The 19,060-nt window shown below is 42.8% G+C and overlaps 1 protein-coding gene across 1 annotated transcript; it reads left to right on the top strand.

Annotated features, from left to right (window-relative positions):
• The first annotated feature begins 1,007 nt into the window (after positions 1-1,007).
• On the top strand, positions 1,008-4,082 carry LOC311031789 (cyclin-dependent kinase inhibitor 1B-like). Its single transcript, XM_084038275.1, has 3 exons — positions 1,008-1,890; positions 2,312-2,464; positions 2,764-4,082. Exons 1-2 carry the CDS (start codon positions 1,470-1,472, stop codon positions 2,449-2,451), a joined length of 561 nt encoding a protein of 186 aa, XP_083894401.1. The 5' UTR covers positions 1,008-1,469; the 3' UTR covers positions 2,452-2,464; positions 2,764-4,082.
• The last annotated feature ends 14,978 nt before the right edge of the window (positions 4,083-19,060 follow it).

The following is a 19,060-nucleotide window of genomic DNA, read 5'->3' as shown; positions in this document are numbered from 1 at the left end:
GCAGGCCCAGCGATTTTTTTTTTTTTTTCACTGGCAAACTGCTGGAGAGGAATGCAGAGCGACATTCACGGCAGAGTTTATGTTGGGACATCGTGAACTCCTGGGCACAAGGAGTGCTTACTATTGCAAATGCATTCACTCAATTATCCGGGAATCCTAATGCACCTCTGGGATGTACAGAAACTCAATTTGATAACTTTAAGTTTGGCTTAAAACCAATTTAAAAAATCTTCTCCACCAGAGGGAATGGTTGTGAATTTCAACGTCTTCTTTTTCTTCCTTTTTCCTTTTTTTTTTTTTTTTTTTAAGCTGCACCACTCTGTGTTTCCTTGGTGTTTAAATTCCAAGCACACATAAGCAATTACAACCAGTGAAGCACGCAAACCACCTCTGCAGCACCAGTGGCAAAGTCTGACATCGATAGGCACGGCGCCAACGATGACGGAAGGCTTTCTGCTCCAGAGCTGATGTCATCGGATGCCAGGAGGCAAATTTGTGGCTCTTTTTTTTTTTTTTTGGGGTGGTGGGGGTTGTTTTCCTGCATAAAACTTAATTTGAGTGTCTTATTGTCAAACGCCCTTTAGTTGCCACTGAATGCTTTTGCACTGATTGAATCAAGTGTGCCTAAACCATTTACGTGACACCAAATCAGATCAGGCAGTGATATCAGTCAGCACTCGTACGAGCATTTGATGATTGATTCCTGTGATAGTGTTACCAGCCTGGAGCGAGACCTGACAGCCACGGTCCTGCAGGAAGATAAATGTGCTTCCATTCTTGTTTTCTTATCACGACATTTATATAGAGATACAAATGACATCAGATGATATCTCTGACCTGTAGTTAATGTCTAACCTGATGCCTGCTGTAATACATTAAGGACTAATGGAAAGATAAAACACCATTATGCACTCATTTTTTTATATTGAAACCACAGCCTCTATTCCTTTTTGCTCTTTATGTATTTTTTTTATAACCAAACAGATTAATTGGGTCATATTCATGTGTAGAGTTAATCCAATCCAGCTCTGTGTTGTTGTTGCCCCTGTTCGACTTTAAGAGAGCTCAGTGGGCGGTCCTTGCGCGCAGACCAATGAAGCGCCTTCTCTGTTTAAATAGTCCTTGATGTCAACTTTTCTTCTTCACTCATAGCTCCCTCTAACGCCATGTTGGCTGTTATGACTTGACTTGTTGTTTTCATCAGCTTTTACTACGGGACTTGACAGGAGTGGCTCTCTTAAACGCCCCTGCGCCCTTGGAGACGCTTTATTCCGATTTTTTTTTTGTTGTTGTTGTTGCGCGTACGCGTCTTTTTTTTTTTTTTTTTTTTTTTCTTGGATGATACGCGTGGAGTATGCACGCATCATCCCCGTGACTTTGCATTTTAAAGGAATACCGTTTGGAAAACAAAAAGGGTTTTGATTGCTTGTCCGCGTGTGTATTTTTCTCCCCCTTCTCCTCCTTGTCATATGTGCAACAAAATGTCAGATGTTCGCCTTTCTAATGCGAGCCCGACATTGGAGAGGGTGGATGCGCGGCAGCCAGACAACGTCAGACCTCCGGTCCGCAGAAACCTTTTTGGCAGACCCGACCCAGCGGAGATACGGAGGTATGTGACGGCTTCGATACGGGAGGACGTGCAGCGTTTTAGGGAGTCCTACAACTTCGACCCCGTCAACGAGAGATCGCTCTCCCCGGGCAACTTCGAATGGCAGGAGGACCCCGACGCGCCGGAGTTTTATACCAGACAGCCTCACGGGAGCCGGCGGCTGCCGCGGAGCGAGGACTTGCCCGGGGGCAACGAGGACCGGCCGGACGCCGGGGAGGCGAGCGAACCGTCGGATGAACCGGACAGAGACGGTTCGAGGAAAAGACGTTCGGGAGCTTCAGGTAGATTCACTTCGACTTGCAGCTTATTCTTTTTTTTTTAATGTGTGTGTGTGTGTGTTGTTGCTCCGCTTGTGCCGCAATGCAGAGGCGCGGAGCAACAGTTGTGTCCGGGCTTCGACCGGAGGGGATCGGTCGATCACCCCGAACAAGAAGCGCATCGACTGATCGTTCTTATTACCGATGGCGACAAAGTAGCGCGCGTTTGTTCGCGGCATCAAAGTCGCGCTTATTAGTTACATTGTAGTTTGCACTTTTTTTTTTTTTTTTTTAGAACTCGAGTTTTTCACGGGTGGTTAAAAAAAAAAAAATGTCTCCAGCCTGCCGAGGATGTCAGGTGCCCTTTTTAAAGGGGACGTGCAACACAACGCATCAACAACGCTGACAAACTTTTCCTACATGCTCTTTATTTTTTTATTTTTAGGTTCCTGCTCCAGCGAGTGTCAGAGTAAAAGGTCGCATACCGACGACGATGATGGCGATGAAGATGGCAGTGCAGCAAGTGGGGCGGTGAAAGCCGCGGAGGAGAGACCCAGGAGGCCGGAGGACGCCGAGGTCCAGTGAAAAGCAGTGCCAGGTTAGAAGCCATCATGTCACTATTCCACCGTTATTATGTCATATAAACGGATGATGATTAGTAACTTATTTTTATGACGTAATGATCCAATGCATGTATTTTGTAACAGCTGCACACATTTCTCTCCCCTCACACGTCACCGTTCATTTGATTATTATTATGTGTTATCTTTTATCTTCTACAACTCCCCCCCCCCCTCCCCTCTGTGCGTGCGTGCCTGCACGAGGGCCATCAAGCGCGAGCGACTGCTTTTTCAATTGCACCATTCAAACAGCCTGTTTCCTCTTTGTGTCCCGCAGAGCTGGGAGACCTGTTGCTGGTGGAATACTGTAGCCTTTTTCTCATCATCTGACAGATGGGGGGAAGAGAGAGAGAGAGAGAGAGAGAGAAAAAATTATATATATAAAAGCAGCCTTTTCCTAAAGAAGGGAGGAGGAGAGGCTGCACAAGCACTGAATATGTACACTATCAAGTTTTGGCACTCATTTCAAGTAAATTGCCTCAGAAGCAGCAGACAATGTAGCAGTGTGCAAATGGATTTTTGCTCATTTTTGTATCTACTACCTATGTTTCAGATGTAGCACATAAAAAAAAAAAAAAAGAAAGCATATTTTTTGCTTTTCATACTTTTTTTTTTTATATAAATGTATTTGAATAAGTGTGAATTTGACTCGGGAAGTTGCAGTGCAATTTCCATCAGAGAAATATTATTTTGTTAAAGTCGTGTTGTGTCATTATTCAGGTAATTGATGTAAGTTTAAAAAAAAAAATGCAGATTTAAAAAAAAAAAAAAAGTCAGGGTTCTGTGGATACAAATTGTCTTCACTTTTTCTATGGCTTTATTTGTCCCAGTGTTATATATCTTGTTTTTGAAGGCCCAGATGGCCACACTGTAAGTTGAGGGTCCATCTAACTAGGGACAGCCATGACAGGTAAAGTTTACATGCAATTACGGTCTCCTTATTTCCCCCATTTTTTAAAAATGTTCTTCTTTTTTTTTTTTTTAGGATCTTTTATTTTGCCAAAGTTTGTGCCTTTTTGTTCTGGGGGTGAGGGGTGGGAGGGGGTGGCTATACTGCTGAGCAATATCCAACCAAATTTAAAACAGTATTTGCTAATAATCCTAAGAATTAGCTTTATTTTTTAAATTAGGTGAGTTCATATTTTCGTGGCTTTTCTGTCACGTAATATGCCCCTTTTTAATAAGAGGTGTAGTCCAGGTTAACATAGAAAATATGTTTTTAAAAGAAAAAAAAATCACTGGGCTACTTATTATGCAAATATGTGAATCAAAGATTTGTATTTGTGGTGTGGAATTCATGTGGAACATGTAATTGCACTATTGTTAATTTCTCCTTTTTTATATTTTGAGGGCAGAAAAACAAAGTGACACTGCCTCATTTGGTGTAAAACTTTGAAGTGTACCTGTGTGCCTTTTTTCCCTTTTTTTTTTTTTCAAAAACACTGAAAAAAGTATACTAACTTATTTATGTTGAGCTTTTTTTTTTCTTGGGTGTGTGTATAGCTTCCCAAAGCGACGTTTTTGTAAATATATATTTTCATTATCGTTTTTAAGATAAATAAACTGTTGCAAAACTGAGCCTAATAATCGATTTTATATCCTGTGTGTTTTTTATTTTTTATTATTTTTTGTTTGTTTCTCTACTTCAATCTGCAGTTTGATTGATTAAAAAACAACGCTGGTGTAATAATACACGTGCTCACTATTTTTGATTGCACAGCACACAAGCACTCCACCCTGAGCAAACACACTGTAAACTGGCAGACTGATCATGGTGATTATTAAGTCTCACACAAAGAGGAGATGGAGATACGGCCTTGATGATGAAGAGGTTTAATGAGTTCTTCAGGAACTTAATCGCAGTCTCACCACAAATAACTGTGCTGCTCTCTAATGAGGCATAAGTCATTTTTTATATATGCATTGTCATATAAAAGGATTCAACTGAGATTTGATCTCTGTAGCAACCCTCACTATAAAAGCACTTCAACAACAAGTCCCACATGTTTGCCAATAGGAGCGCTATTTCCTGCTGCTGCACGGGTAAAAACCTCTTTTAGAATAAAAGTGATGTAATGTGTGTCGCTGGTGTAAAAAGAAAAAAAAGCCAGCACACCGTGTACATCTCGAAATGCCGCCGGAGCGCCAGAGTGCAGGCTGTGTGACTGTGCTGGATCGTCTCAGCCCGGCTCTCTGCCTCCAAAAGTTGAAAACAACAAGGGTACGTCCTGAGGAAAAGAGGGGGAAAAAAAGTTTTTAGTGATTGGCGTGGGCCGGATCCAATCACAGCAGAGAGAAGAAAAGCAGACCACTTAGAAGCCAGCCAGTCAGAGAGCTGTGGGAGGGAGCCTGGGACAGTACAGGCTGTTCTTTTCATAAAACACACACCACCCAATTAGTTTCATTGGCTGCCTCTTTCCTGTTGATACCAGCGTGTAGGAGTCAAATACAGAGTGAGTGAGTGAGCGAGAGAAAGCTATTCCTATAATATCTCATACTGCCGTGGCGGCTGCATCTGCAGCAATTACTACCAGTGAGCTCACGGCCTTTTGCTAGACCTTTAAGAGAGGATTGCAACATTTCTGCAACATTAATGCTCTCTCTTTTCTTTTTTTTGTGACAACATACATTTGTTACTTTGGAAAAGCAATATGCCAAATGACGGCATCGTGTTAAAATGTGTCTTGAAAAGTATGTTTTCCTGTTTGTGTCCGTCTGAACTCGGCCCTCTGTCTTTATTCAATAAACCTTAGTGGAAACAAGTCATCATTGTTTGTTTGTTTGTTTTGCTGATCTGGATGCAAGAGTGCTGCAGTGTGGCGTCTTATAAAGCACTTGACGTTTGCATCATAACTGATCTGGGGAAAAGAGGTTAGCACAATTGACCCTTGGCGAAGCCGATTTTACGTAGTGGTCAAATCATGCAATTACAACTTCTGGGTCGGTCACATGATGCATGGGACCTAAAAAAAAAAGAAAAAAAGAAAGGTTTTCCTGCAGACTTGGTGAAGAGATAAGTGTAAAACTCTGGCTTTTATTTTGAGGTAAGTCAACGTCGTACGCACTAGGAGTTAAAAGCCTATATTTGGGCAATTTTACACCTGGCAGTCTAATTTTTGTCACCCTAGGTGCCTTTTTGGGTGGAGGATGGGCGGCTACAACTGTTCCCATCTTGGCAGTGACAACACCTGGCTGATCTAAAAAAAGGTCATGCAGCAGAGAAGACCTGAGATGGCATCCGGCTGTCAATCAATCACACCCTCAATTATAGTTATTTGTGGCAGGTTGTAAACATGAGTATGATTATGTTCTCCACCAACTGTTCTGCCTCGGATCCGTCGAAGGGTTTACGGGTTGTAAATGAACTTGGAGGAATAGTTTGATATTTTTTTTGGGGGAAAAAAATTTGTGTTTGCTTTTCTTTCTGGGCCGAGCGCAGTGACATCCTGGAGTGTCCGCCGGTTGCCAGGCAACCTCACAGCGCCAACAAAGAAGCCTCGGAAACAGCCAAGAAACAGTTCAACACGTAATCCAATGTCAAAATGTTAAATTCACTTTTCAGTTTTTGTACAGATTAAATAGATACAGTGTATTATTTTGTGTACTTTGGAGGTGTTTGGAGGCGGATGGAGCCAGGTTTCTCTTGTGTATTTATGCTAAGCTAAGCTAACATTCTGCAGGAAGTAACTTCATATTTACATAAAGACATGGGAGAAGTATCAACCTTCTTATCTTTCTCTCTGAGCATATTTCCCAAAAACTCAAACTCCAATCTCTCTAAAGACTCAATTCATATTCATAAGAAGCTACATGTCAGCTGATTTGCCGTTTGGACCATATTCAGCAAAAAGGTAAAGGTAACTTTATGTAAAAAGATGTCCAATCTTATCATGATTGTGTGGGTACAGACACCTGATTCCACTAATTAACTAACCATGGTCTTCAATCAACCTTGATGAGTTGGACCAGGTGAGGTAGTGCCGGGCTACAATAAAAACCTGCACACACACACCGGCCCGTCCTGGATAAGAGTGGACGTCCCTGGATTAAGACGACTCTACGTTTACAGCACACTCACCCTGTAAAACCAAATATACAGGAAAGGTAAATTGGAAAGATTCCAAACACATTTCCATTCAGTCACACCAGAAAGACTCGCACACAGAAAATGGTGTGTACATTAAATGACTAAATTATGAGTCCCTCTTGTCTCGTTAAATAAACACTTTCTTGTTCGGAAACGTCTTTAATGTTTAACTGACTCCCGGTTGTTTGTTGCGACATTAGTTCTGGTCATTGAAATGCCAATTTCCTCTTAATATTCCCAAGTTGCCAGCGCTATAATGAAAACATTACATGAAGCAAAATGCAAACTGGAACGCAAACAACCAGAGAGGAGTCATATCCACTAACATAAAGTAAAGATGTATGTTTGGGGGGAAATAATATAATATAAAATAATGTCTATATTAATCTTTAATTCAGGATTCAAGAAACAAATTTGAAAAGCTTACACAGCCTGGTTTCACCCACACAGGTGTTTGCCTGATGAGACCTCGTCTCGGGACTTGGCAAGCACAGACATGAGTGACGTCTGGGCGATTAGATCACCTGTGTGAGTCTTCAAAAGGTGAGTCCCTTCTCTTTTGGTAACGTCAGCCTTCATGAACGCGTCGTCTCGCCCCTCGGCTCTCGCTTTGGAGGGGGTTTCTCAAACTAAATCAAGGGCATTCTGGGTGAATCTAAGGGGGTTTCTTGATTTTTGACCTCAATGTGGTGCTGAATGCGATGTGTCAGCTCTTTAGCATGCCATGATGCACATGTGAAAACGGCACTTTTCAGAGAGCAGCGCCAGGCATGACCTCAAAACCACCGTTACCCCAGACTGACCCTGTTCATCGTTACGCCCGAGCATGGTGTAAAAAAGGAAAGAAAAGAAACGCACACATGCATTAGCCACATGTCGACATGAATCACTCCTGCATTTAAAGACTTTAATCACCCCCCCTCCCCTCCCCTCCGTACACACCGGCTCACTGTGAGTCGTCCAAGTCAGGAAAACACTTCCATATTTCCTGCGTTAAATTAGCGTGCGCCCTCAGTGCTGCTGCAGATAACAAGAGGAGAAATGGGTTATAAAAGTCTGACATCTTGGAGCTGACGCTATGCATAGATATTCAGCAGAGGGCCTACAAAGCATGAGCTCATAGTTTGGCAAACGCCATTGGGGGTGGAAAGGTTTAGCTTTTTTTTTTTTTTTTACGAATGTCTTGTTTTATTCTGGAAATACAACTTCCCCATCTGTTTGGTGTTGTAATTAATTTGTCTGATTTTTTTTTTTCTAACTTCATTTAAATGTCTTTTACGAGGGAAGGGTGGCTTTATTTTTCCGCTCCACTCTGCCTCATGGTCATGTGCTCTTGGCAGCGGCGAGAGAGGGATCGAGAGAGAGAGAGAGAGAGAGAGTGGAGGTAGTTAGGAGGGAAGAAAGAAAAGAAGGAAGGAAGAGAGGAGAAGTAGGAAAGAGGCAGTGAAGTATCGAGTTAAAGGGAGGAAAGAGAAGACTGGCTTTTTGGCTGTGTCTCGCTGTGGCCCGGCCAAATCACATCCAGCGCAGGATGTAAACAAACTAATCTGCCAATGTGAAGTTTTTACACATTTTTTTTGCTCCGGGACTGTGTGACTCATGCGGCCTGGCTGTGTGGCCTCAGACGCTGGCTGTCCTGCTGCTGCAGCGCTGGAGTGTTTAGTTTCCCTTGCAGCAGGGGTCACCAACACGGTGCCGGCCTGCTGCGTTCCCTACCAGCGCACACAAGCGCCCTTTTGATAGAGCGGATAGAAGCGAAGAGTTGCTGCCTGTTCAAATATAAAATTACTGCGAGTTTTTTCTGTGCAGACTGACGTTCAATATAACGGTGCTGTTTACTTGATTGAAACCCCTCAACGTAGTGACGGCTGAGCCGGCCGCTTGCAGCTAACGGTGCAAATTAAGGGTAACCCCAACCCCAACCCATAAAAGAATTTAAGAACTGGTGCATCTGATGAATGATAAATCCGAATCCGACCTACACACAACTCACGTGAACGCCCCGTCGCAGCCCCGCTTTCATCCCATCTGCGGGTCACATGCCATTGATTTCTTTCCTCTACGCCTGAGGGGTTCATCAAACGTGTGCCCGAGGGGACGGGCGAAGAACAACTCTATTGAAATAAGGCAACAATCAGCTGCCGAGGGGACTCATGCTCCAGCTCATAACTGTTTTTTCCTCAGTGTGCATCAAGGTTTTAGATGCTCTAGATGGGGCTCAGACAGACAGACAGAATGATTCACCCTCCTAATTGTGTGCGTTTGCATGCTAGTGTGTGTGTGTGTTTGTCGAAGTAAAAAGTGTGATTCGCCGACGTCCGTGCTGCTCAGTCTGTGGCTTTTGGTAGGAAATAGCTGCATTTGACAGGGTTTTTAAAATTCTGTTCTGCCAAGATAAACTTGTGGGATACGATCTGTCAGTGCATCACCTCGACGACATATTAACCAAAGTGTTTGCGATTTCAAAAGTAAACAGCTTTGAAATGAAATCTGGCCCCGGATGATCTCGGAACAGTTGACCCCCGAAGCGTTTTTTTTTTTTTTGTAGGCCGTGAGTTATGTTTGACCCCGAGGACAGACGTGTGGCTACAGGAAGTATCAGCACTCACAGGTCAGGGTGAGGGCAGAGCACACTGCTCTAATGTGTGTGTGTGATTGGGTGAGTTTGGGTCGCGACCCTCCGTGGGGGCGAACGTTAAAAGGCTGAATCCCAACATGAAGGTTTCAGGGGGGATTGTTTTCTTCTAGAGGGTTAAGGAGGCTCACAAATCTGATGACAAATGGGAAATGTCATTTCATATGTGAGTCATAGTAAAAAATGCAATTAATTCAAACACCATACTTGTTTTTGTCTTATGTTCCATATTACTAACCATTGTCCAAGTCCAACCTGATATACCAGGTAACTATCATATAATACAGTTGGTAGAAGGGACTCGTGTGAAATCTAAGAAGAATAAATGAAAAGTACTTCCTCTTCAGGATAAAGCGAAGGCACTTAACGGTTTAAGCGTCTTCTTTTCCAGTGACCGTGGGTCATTTCAGCCCCGAGTTAAGCCTCCCATGAAGGACTTCCTCTGACTGCATATAGTCTCCCCAGACCATTACCACAAGCACGGCCTTTGCGTGTAACCTTTAGCCCTCCGTCTTCCTGGAGCACCCTGTTGTTGAACGGATGAAAACCTGCATACAGGACAGGTTTTATAATTACGAGAGATGTTTCGCATGTGACTGTCAACATCACAGCCTCTGCCGAGGTGAGATCATGTGACTGAGAAAGTGGCTGAGAGAGATGCTGTGACTCACCAGGGACAGGTTTTTTTGTTTTGTTTCTATATGATGCAAACACGTTGAGATTTTGAAAGGAGTGATAGGTGAAAGGCTGTCGTTTGAGGATAGCGTTGATCTCTTCCAGGGCAGACCAACTTGCCCTGCAGTTGACACCGGCGTGTGTGTTTTGACTGGGGATAAAAATGCGTGACCCCAGCTGACCGACAAATCTCCTGAAACCCTAGTGGGAGGAGGCCATGAACTCTGAGGAACAGCTGGAGCTTTAAAAAAAAAGCTGTTTTTGAATTCGCCTCTTCTCTGTATTTATATCTGGAACTTCACAACCGCCGTTCTCGTCTCTATTGTAACGTATCCTTCACCGTGTTGAATCTGAGCTGAAGCCTGGATCTTATAATGGCGCTAGATGAAAAGTCAGGGATCACTATGATAAATGAATCCTGAGGAGGAATGTTGGTGCTGAAACCATCCGGTAGTTGTCGAGGCATTTTCATTTCACAGCACAAATGTGAACCTCATGGTGGAGCTAGAAGAAACTCTTAATATTTCAGCTGATAAGGGACCACTATCTTTGACCACATATCAGCAGTAGATCCACAGTAAACATGACTGCAGGGTGGATTTATCTTACAAGAAAAACAAAGAAACAGACCGTATCTCAAACGATATATTCACGATAAGCTACTTAACCCCCTTTTTGTGGCTTTTTTTTCCATTCTGACTCTTGAACAGTGAAATCTACCGAGAATCTGACTCTCAGTTTTTTGAGGGGGGGGGGGTTGCACAAACACAACCCACACTCAGGCCCTGGGAGCTGCCCAGCGCCACCACAACCACAGTTGGGAGTCCAGTTCAGTGAGAGGGAAGCGCATCCCGTTCACTTCCACTGCCCACATTTATCCTGGCTGTCTCAGCTTACCCGGAGAGATGATTTACAGATGTTCAAACCCCCACATCTGCAGCTTCAGCTCCGCGCTGCCGTTTGATTTGTGTCAGCGTTTTGCTGCGAGGGACGACGAGCATTAGTCATTGTGAGTGGTTCGGCTAGATTGAAAATCGGCAGGCCGCTCTCTCAAAGTGTAATTGAGTTGGATGATATATTTGCTTTTATGTGGGTTTTTTTTTTGTATTAATAAGTAGCACGTGTTGAGTGGTAACGTTTTAGTTCGAGCGTAACCTTGGCAACCCTTCGTTATCTGCAGGTTATTAGGCTTATCGCTGCTTGCTGTGAGCCGTGGGTAGGAGACGCAGCATGCTGAGAGATGGGCAGACAGATATGAAGTTTTCTGGGGGTGTGAGATAAACACAAAGAGAGAGAATGAAGACAGACGCCACTTCTTTTTTTTTTTTTCTCTCTGAATTTCTGTGGTATCAGGATCACTGATGGCCCGTGCACTTTCACATTCACACACACACACACACACACACACACACACACACACACACACACACACACATCGTCTAAAGCTGCTATTTCCCACACACTTTGTCTCTCGAAGCTGCTCTTTTATCTGGTTTATAGTTGGAGACCGACGTTTTGAAGCAAGCGACACATGCAAAGGGAATTCTGATGAATTCTGCCATCGATCGGCTCGTACGAAGCCTGCACCCACGCTTTGCCTTGGTGTGTGTGTGTGTGTGTGTAGGTCTGTGTGTGTGTGTGTGTGTGTAGGTCTGTGTGTGTGTGTGTGTGAGAGGAAACAGCGAGTTCTAACAGAAAACAATACGTCTGTCTCCTGCTAAACCACAAGCCAAATGTCACATCCAGTACATCACCGTTGAAAGGAAAACCACTGAACCGAGTTCTTATTCTCACAAATAAACAAATATATTTAACTCGTTTTTAAAAAAAATCTTTTTTAATACACTCAACAATAATACAGAGTCACCCGTGAAACTTCATAAAGACACGTTGGATTCGACTCTTTCCTTGAAGGAGAGAGAAAGCAGATGTTTTCAGTAAGAATTGCATGATATTAAATCGCTATCACAGGGGGGAAGCAGATCAGCGTGGTCAGCACCAGCCGCCTATCTGCCCTCTGGACATTAACCATCTGTCCACACAGTGAAATCAACAAGACACACCTGTTTGCATTTGCGCCCGATCCAAAAGCCACCCCTCTTTTCCTTTTATGATGGATGATGATGTATTTTGGCTGTGATAAGCTAATGCGGCTGGATTTGTCGATCATTAACTGTAATTAAGCTCTCGGATCAAGCACGTAAGCAAGTGTACTTTCGGTTGCCTTCGGGCACAAAGGGCAGTCTACTGTGCACAATCGACTGACAGATGGACGAAAAAAATCGAACTCTGTGCTATTTTTGTCAAGTTCAAAGTTCAGGTTTAAGTGGCGGCGAACTGGTTCTCGACTAAAATGTGCCCTTAGTCAAATAAACTCCTCAGTCAGGCTTGAGATTTTAGATCAAAACTACTTAAGGGTAATATTTGAGTGTTATGTCTCGACATGCTCCTTGTGTTCCCCTTTAATGTCTTTATGCGATTCACACATTCTGCACCACAGCGTCACATCTGTGCATCGATGACTAATCATGCAACCTCGGCTTTTATTTTCTAAATTCAACTGCCAAGGTTTAAACGGCAACCTGCAGAAACCAGCTCTTCTAATGAGTAATTCGTAATTTAACCAAATTAAATTTGCTAACTACACACAGTCATTTCACTCACATCTACAGAGGAGTGCGACTTTCAGTTATTCAATTCAAGATTCATGATTCAAAGAGCTTATTATCAAATGCACAGTAATGTTTCCCTGTACAATGAAATTCTTCGTTTCGTCCACAGAATGCCTAACAATGTCAAATCAAATATAAAAATAGATTAAAATGTGTTTGTTTTGTTATGTGTAGTTCAATTTGAAGCCTCTAGGGCAATTTTCTAAATTTCTAAAAGTCGGTCGCGTTACTTGTTGAACAAATGTGATGGTCTATCTTTTTTGAAGCTATCTTTTCCATTTAAAATGGCTTTGGATCGTAGCCATGGCGATGTGAGCAAACTTGTGTATTTTTAGTCCTCGTAACCTGAGCTTTGTTTATACCGGTCAAGACAAAAGCAACACTCTCCCGTCCCTTTTAAACGATATTTGCTCGTCTCGCCGCTCCTCGGAACGGCCCTCTCTTATCTGTATTCATTGTGTTGGCACAGAAGGCCTGTTGTTTTTAGAGCAAAGGCTTACTTGGCGACCATGAGCAACGCGGTCATATGGGTTACAGCTGTCATACACCTAATGGTTTGTGGGCACAGTGATTACAGACCAGTTTTCCTTGCTCAAAGGAGACGTCTGGCTACATTCTTTGTTTTCTTATTGTCAACAAATCCCACCAAAACAACAACGCCAACGATGTGATCAGTCCGTCTTCTTAATCCCTCTCTGACTTCCCTGGCATGTCTGTGGTTCGCAGCCCAGAGCCCCTTCACTCCCACTGAGGACGTAAATCTTTAAAACAGTTTAATTATAAGGAAATTTCCTAATGCACTAATGAGTTTTAGCCCAATCACTTTTTTTAGTGGGGGCAAAGCAAGTGGCCAAAAGTGACGTGATATTATAACGAACATAAAGTCCACAGACGGTGGGTAAAAAAAGAAAACACACCCAGGAGGCCGCTGTTTTACGGCCTAACCCTTAAGTTAAGGTCATTATTATTTAAGCTAGTTATCTTATTTTAAGAAAAACCCTCATGGGGGTTTTTTCTAACTTTAACCGAGTAGTTTTATTTCCTAAACCTGACCGATCCACTCGTGGTGATATAATATCTCGTGGCATCGTGCATTCTATTTTTTTTGCAAACTTATGAGGCTGTTATGAACATCTGCATGTATTTTTGGTTCAGAAACATCAACATTCAGCTCTTCAATAACATTTTTCCTGGCAACTGGCTTGTTTGTAGAAGACATTAATCAAAAAAGACAAAATAGTGAATTTTTTTTGAGGGACTATTTTCAGCCAAAAAATTTGAGCGAGTGAGTATTGAGGCGGCGGACTCTGAATATAAACTGCAGTGCCCATGTTCATGGCAGTGAAAGAAACATGTGCGATGCCACTGCAAGAGTGTGGCTGTTTGATGTCTTTTTAATTGCTTTTGGACAACAATGGAGGTTTATGGCAGGAAACAAAGTATAGTGCATCATCTGCAAACATGGCAACACTGGAGAAACAAGACAAACAAACCCATGAGCTGCAAACATCCAAAGTACAAACTCACTACAGTCTAAATCTTTAATTTCAGCAGAATGTTGGCCAGTCAGTGATGGATACATGACGAGCTTGTTTCCACTACAGTGACGTGGAAAAGAAATCTCTTGATTGTCATTGGTTTTTCTGTCAAAGTCGGAACTATTTTGGTCGTTTCACATGCTGGATTTCTGTATTTATGTTTTTTGCTATTGAGGAAGCTAGCTTTTTGAAACCAAGGGGCTTTAAATATGTATAATTTGTGTTTAATAATCTCTTTGGTCCTGAATCTATAGAGTTAGTGTTAGGGTTGCTACAGTGTGAGTTCAGTGTTGTGACCATTCGACAGTGGCTGTTAATGGAGACACACTGTTGTAGCCATCAAACCTCTCGTATTTAGGTTATGGTTATGATCTAAATGTCTTTGTCACTGAACTTCATTTTTCATTATTGGAGACGATAGCAAGAAACTGTTTTGTCTACAGGCCACGGTGGTTGGTGAATCTTAAAGTTTTACTGCCACTTCCACTATTTTACGAGCAAATAACCCTGAACACAATAGGACCAGAGACCGATTCCACGCATCTATCTGCCAAAGAGATCGTTGCTGAAACTTACTGACCGCAGCAACAATTTGACCAGAATATGACTGGTGGCTTTTGTCAATTTCCCAACCTGTCCGTCACCCGGGCCATTTCTGCAAACTGAGTGAATTCTGAGCTTCCTCTCTGGCTCCAAAGAGGCCTATAAAACGGGCCATAATTGTTATGTAGATGAGCGATGAGGTTATGTCCTCGGGTGTATAAATATATCTTTATATGAGAGCATGGTAGGTAATGAGCAGTCATTATGATAGGGGGCTGTCTTAGATTGCACACTGAGTCACATCACAAGGACACACACACACACACACACACAAACACAAACACACAGACACACACACCGTTTTTCTCTTTGGCCCATAAGTGGATAGAAGGAAGGAAAAGCAAAGAAAGGAGGAGAGCTGAGAGAGAAGCAGATAGCCGAAGCTTTTCACCGGTCTGACAGAGAAAGGGAGATAAATGGAGAGGAGTTGGACGGAGGCAGAAAATAAAAGGCAAAGCGAAAGAAATAGAGAAATCCTACCACACAACTGCAGGAATGTCTTGGCTTTCGGGGAGAAAAAAGAGGGGTGGACCGGCGTGTTTGGCAGCGGCATCCTCTAAATCAAACACGAGCTATACAGCGAAGGGGAAACCGCTGCAAGGAAACCATGAATTTGATTTTTTCACTGTTATCGGTGTCAGCTCTCCTATCTCGCGCTCCACTACTGGCGTTTCTGTGCCTCACGTGGTAATCTCACATTTACACACACTCTCTGGATTTTAATCAAACTGTGAAGCTACCATTATCATTTTCACCAGAGCAGCAGCACACACACACACACACACACACACACACACACACACACACACACACACACACACAGATTTACACAGTGGCCACACCCCTCTTCATGAAAATGCGGATAAAAGCCGACACCACACTCTGAACCCTCAACCACACTGTGCTCGTACCTAAAATACTGAGAACAAATGATCATAGTTCGTCTTACAGTGTTTATGCATAGCCTTTGTTTTCTGTAAATTGTCTTTACCTGCATGTTTCGTTATTGCATAACCTCTAAATGCTAATATCTAAAGTGAAAGTAGTGACGAAACCCACAGATAATTATCATGGTTTTGGTTTTATTACCGCTTTCATCAACCTGGTTTCCAGCCGCAGCAGGTAGCTGTTTCAAAAGCTGACTCTACAGGCAAAGTTAGTGAAAACAGTGGCGCTAAAGAGCCAGATATGACCCCCAGAAGGTGGTGGAGAACAAAAATAGAGCAAAAAGCACAATGAATATTTGTCAGGTAGCCAGAAATATTGAAATAAAATAAGAATTTGTAACATGAACCGTACTTGAGAATGCAGTTCAGTTGTATGGCTATGTAATTTTTGCATTTGTTTAGTAATTTTGGGAGCATGTGACTAGCATGTGGATGACATGATACTCCTGCTAACTGTAGAGGACGGTAATGCAGGTGATTAATACATGTCAAGCCATAAAACACAAAGAACAGGTGACATTAGGACGTGCATCCTGACTGGAAACATCTAATCAGTCACCTGATGTAGGCCTGTGTGTCAATTGCCCAATATAATGGTGAATAATTAACTGCCATTTACCCCAGAGACTGGCCATAAGGCTTCATTTTATTTCCAGTAATACTTTGGAAGGTGTATTTGAAATGTACTATGCGATCTTCCTGAAATAAGCCACAAACGTTCCAGGATGCAAGACCACAAATTTGCCTTTAGGTATCCGACGGTCAGTCGTCTGGGACATTCCGCTTTAAACCACCTTTTTTTTTTTTTTCATCGTGTTATTAGCCCCTGAAAGAAGCCATTTTCTCCTCATCTAGGTCGATCCATAAAAGGATGGAGTGGGGTTTTATTACTGCCCTCGCTAATGTCCACTGTTGTTAAAAAAAAAAACCTCCGGGCAGGTTACTGGTTCACTTCAAAGGTATTGGAGTAGTGCAAGGTCAGCGATCAAACTGTTTGTCTTCCTGCCGTCGGGAGTCAGTGGGCCGTAGAGAAGGTGGATGGAGGGAGAGATGGGTGGAGATCTTATCAGGGGCTGTGCACATAAAGGGGAAACTAAATCTAGACATTCACATGACAAAAAACAAGGGAATACACAATCAATATTATAGCTATGTGTGTAGGCTTATGTTGTAATCTGTTTTAAATGGACTAGAGAGTACCGAGTGAGTCTTTGTAGTGGCTTTTTGGAGCTTTTTGTGGTGAAAACAACACTATGAGAGCGGTTAGAGTGAACCAAAACCGTAACGTTTCAAGATGGAGGTCTACAGAGTTGAGGGGAACTGCAGGAATCGCTTTCCCTCTTTATCATCGTCACTTGGTTTTATAGTTTTATGAAACTGTGGATCGTAGCTGCTTTAGGTCAAATGAATCCGATAACTTGCAGTATCTACGTCTCACCGGCCATGCAGATGTTGTCATGAATCCATTAATCTTACCTTGACCTTCCTCGCTAAATCCACATGTTTCCCCCTATGTTTGTTATGCACCATATGCTTTTTATTCAGGTCTTTTTTTTTCTTTTTTTTTTTAGTTGAGCAAATGCAGAAAACATGGACGTGAAACACAAACAAGGCGTCTATCCTAAGCTGACCATAATATTCATCCAGGGGTCAAACAAGGAAAAATGAAAAACACCAGATGGAACCAGCCGTGCGCTACATGAACAAACACTGAATAAACATGAATTTTCGTTTTTTCTCACCTCTTTCTGGACCTTAACTGGAGCTGTTTGTCGACCCGTGATGGGATTCAAATCATCTTATATATATACAGTACATAGAGTTTAAAAATGTTAATCATCATTTGAAGAGTTGAAACTAATTTACCACATGTTGATGATGGATGGAGAAAATGAGCTTCGGCTGGTCAGAACATCTAGAGATGACTGATGATGAGCTTCAGGTAATGTTTCAAACCCCCAAACTGACACCCTAACATTTTTGGAAGCGAGCCCCTCGTGTGCTCCAACCGCCGTGCCGTAAGTCATCCGATGGAAGGAAATCGCGGAGAGTATCGGGGCCCAAATTCATTCCTTGTCAAAACAGGACATACTACGGCGGCCATTAAATTGGAAGGAATGTCGGGAGCGCGTCTCGTAATTTCTCTCTGTCTCTCTTGGCCTCCGCCTCCTCTCGTTTGCTTTTGGAAAAAAAAGGCAAAATGAAAGACAGGCGCTGGTTTGCGTGTTCACCACACTGATCCCTGAGGGCTTGTGTGTGTGTGTGTGTGTGTGTGTGTGTGTCAGTGAGTAAATGTTGGGTGATGAAGGGCATTTGGAGGGGACAAGGAGCGTATTTCACAGGCAAAGACCGAGATCAAAGAGCGACGACATGGTTGTTCTCTCTCTTTATATTTGTCCATCTACCTTTCCTCGCTGTTTTTGGTAACTAATAAAATCCACTAATCTAATTACGGCCTGCTTAAAGAGATCAAGTGGAGCCTCATGTGAAGAAAAAGCCAGAAAATAGAGGGGGAGGGGTGAGGGGGGTGGAGGACTGTGGTTTAGAAAATAGGCACGAGGACAAGATTTTATCTCGGACAGCTGTCTGAAGCAGCGGATCTCTCCAGGTCTCCCAAAGGTGCAGCCATAAAAGTCATTTGAGGTGATCGCACACTGAGATCCTGCAGATAGGAGGTGAGACAACATGCAAGATGAGACGCACATATCAACCAGAGATTACAAATTAAATGGATTAACAGGGTTTTAAATTTCTCTTTGGATAGGCAGTATAGAGTCGATTTTATTTTATTTTTTTTACATATGATAGACATGCGAGGTCGTTGATTTCCCGCCAAAATAACATACAAACGCCAGAACGTTTTCCATCCTGCGCAGCCACATATGGCTGATTAATAATGGAGACCGCGCTGGCGCTCGCATACGCTCCACATGTATACACTATGTTCAACATTCTCTCGATCACTCTCGCTGTCTTTTTATAACCCATAACCCAGAGCTGGAACTAGGCATAGGGAAATGCTAGGGGTGAAGTTTCTAAAATTAGGAGAAAAATGTGTACTATTTTGAACTAATTCTATTTATTCAAAATATTAACACAAATAACATAATGACAGCCTTTTAAAAGGCCCTATTTGACTGTTTGAGTGGCCCGCAGCATCACCCTCATACCTTATAAACAGAGTAAACGTTACTCCCCACCTTAAATCCATTATGGAAAATTGAAAAATGCTAAAACCCAATTTGGATCCCTCATCTCAAATGCATCACAGCTCGACAGTTTACGTGTGAGTGCACGAGCACAACGATTAGTGGTGGATTCGGCTGCGATGCGAGAAGCACCAGCTTAAAATAAAAGCCCTCCACTGAATTTAAACCGTGTCAGCTATTACATTACCATGTGACAGAAAGTATGACA

The sequence above is a fragment of the Eutrigla gurnardus genome (genome assembly GCF_963514095.1).
Source record: "Eutrigla gurnardus genome assembly, chromosome: 21".
NCBI lineage: Eukaryota > Metazoa > Chordata > Actinopteri > Perciformes > Triglidae > Eutrigla > Eutrigla gurnardus.
Note: the sequence above shows the minus strand (reverse complement) of the source record. Positions and strands in the feature narration are given on the sequence as shown.

Coding starts and splice junctions, on each gene's coding strand:
- LOC311031789 (XM_084038275.1), top strand. CDS start 1,470: ATGTGCAACAAAATGTCAGATGTTCGCCTTTCTAATGCGAGCCCGACA. Junction 1,891..2,311: donor AAGACGTTCGGGAGCTTCAG/GTAGATTCACTT, acceptor TTTTATTTTTAG/GTTCCTGCTCCAGCGAGTGT.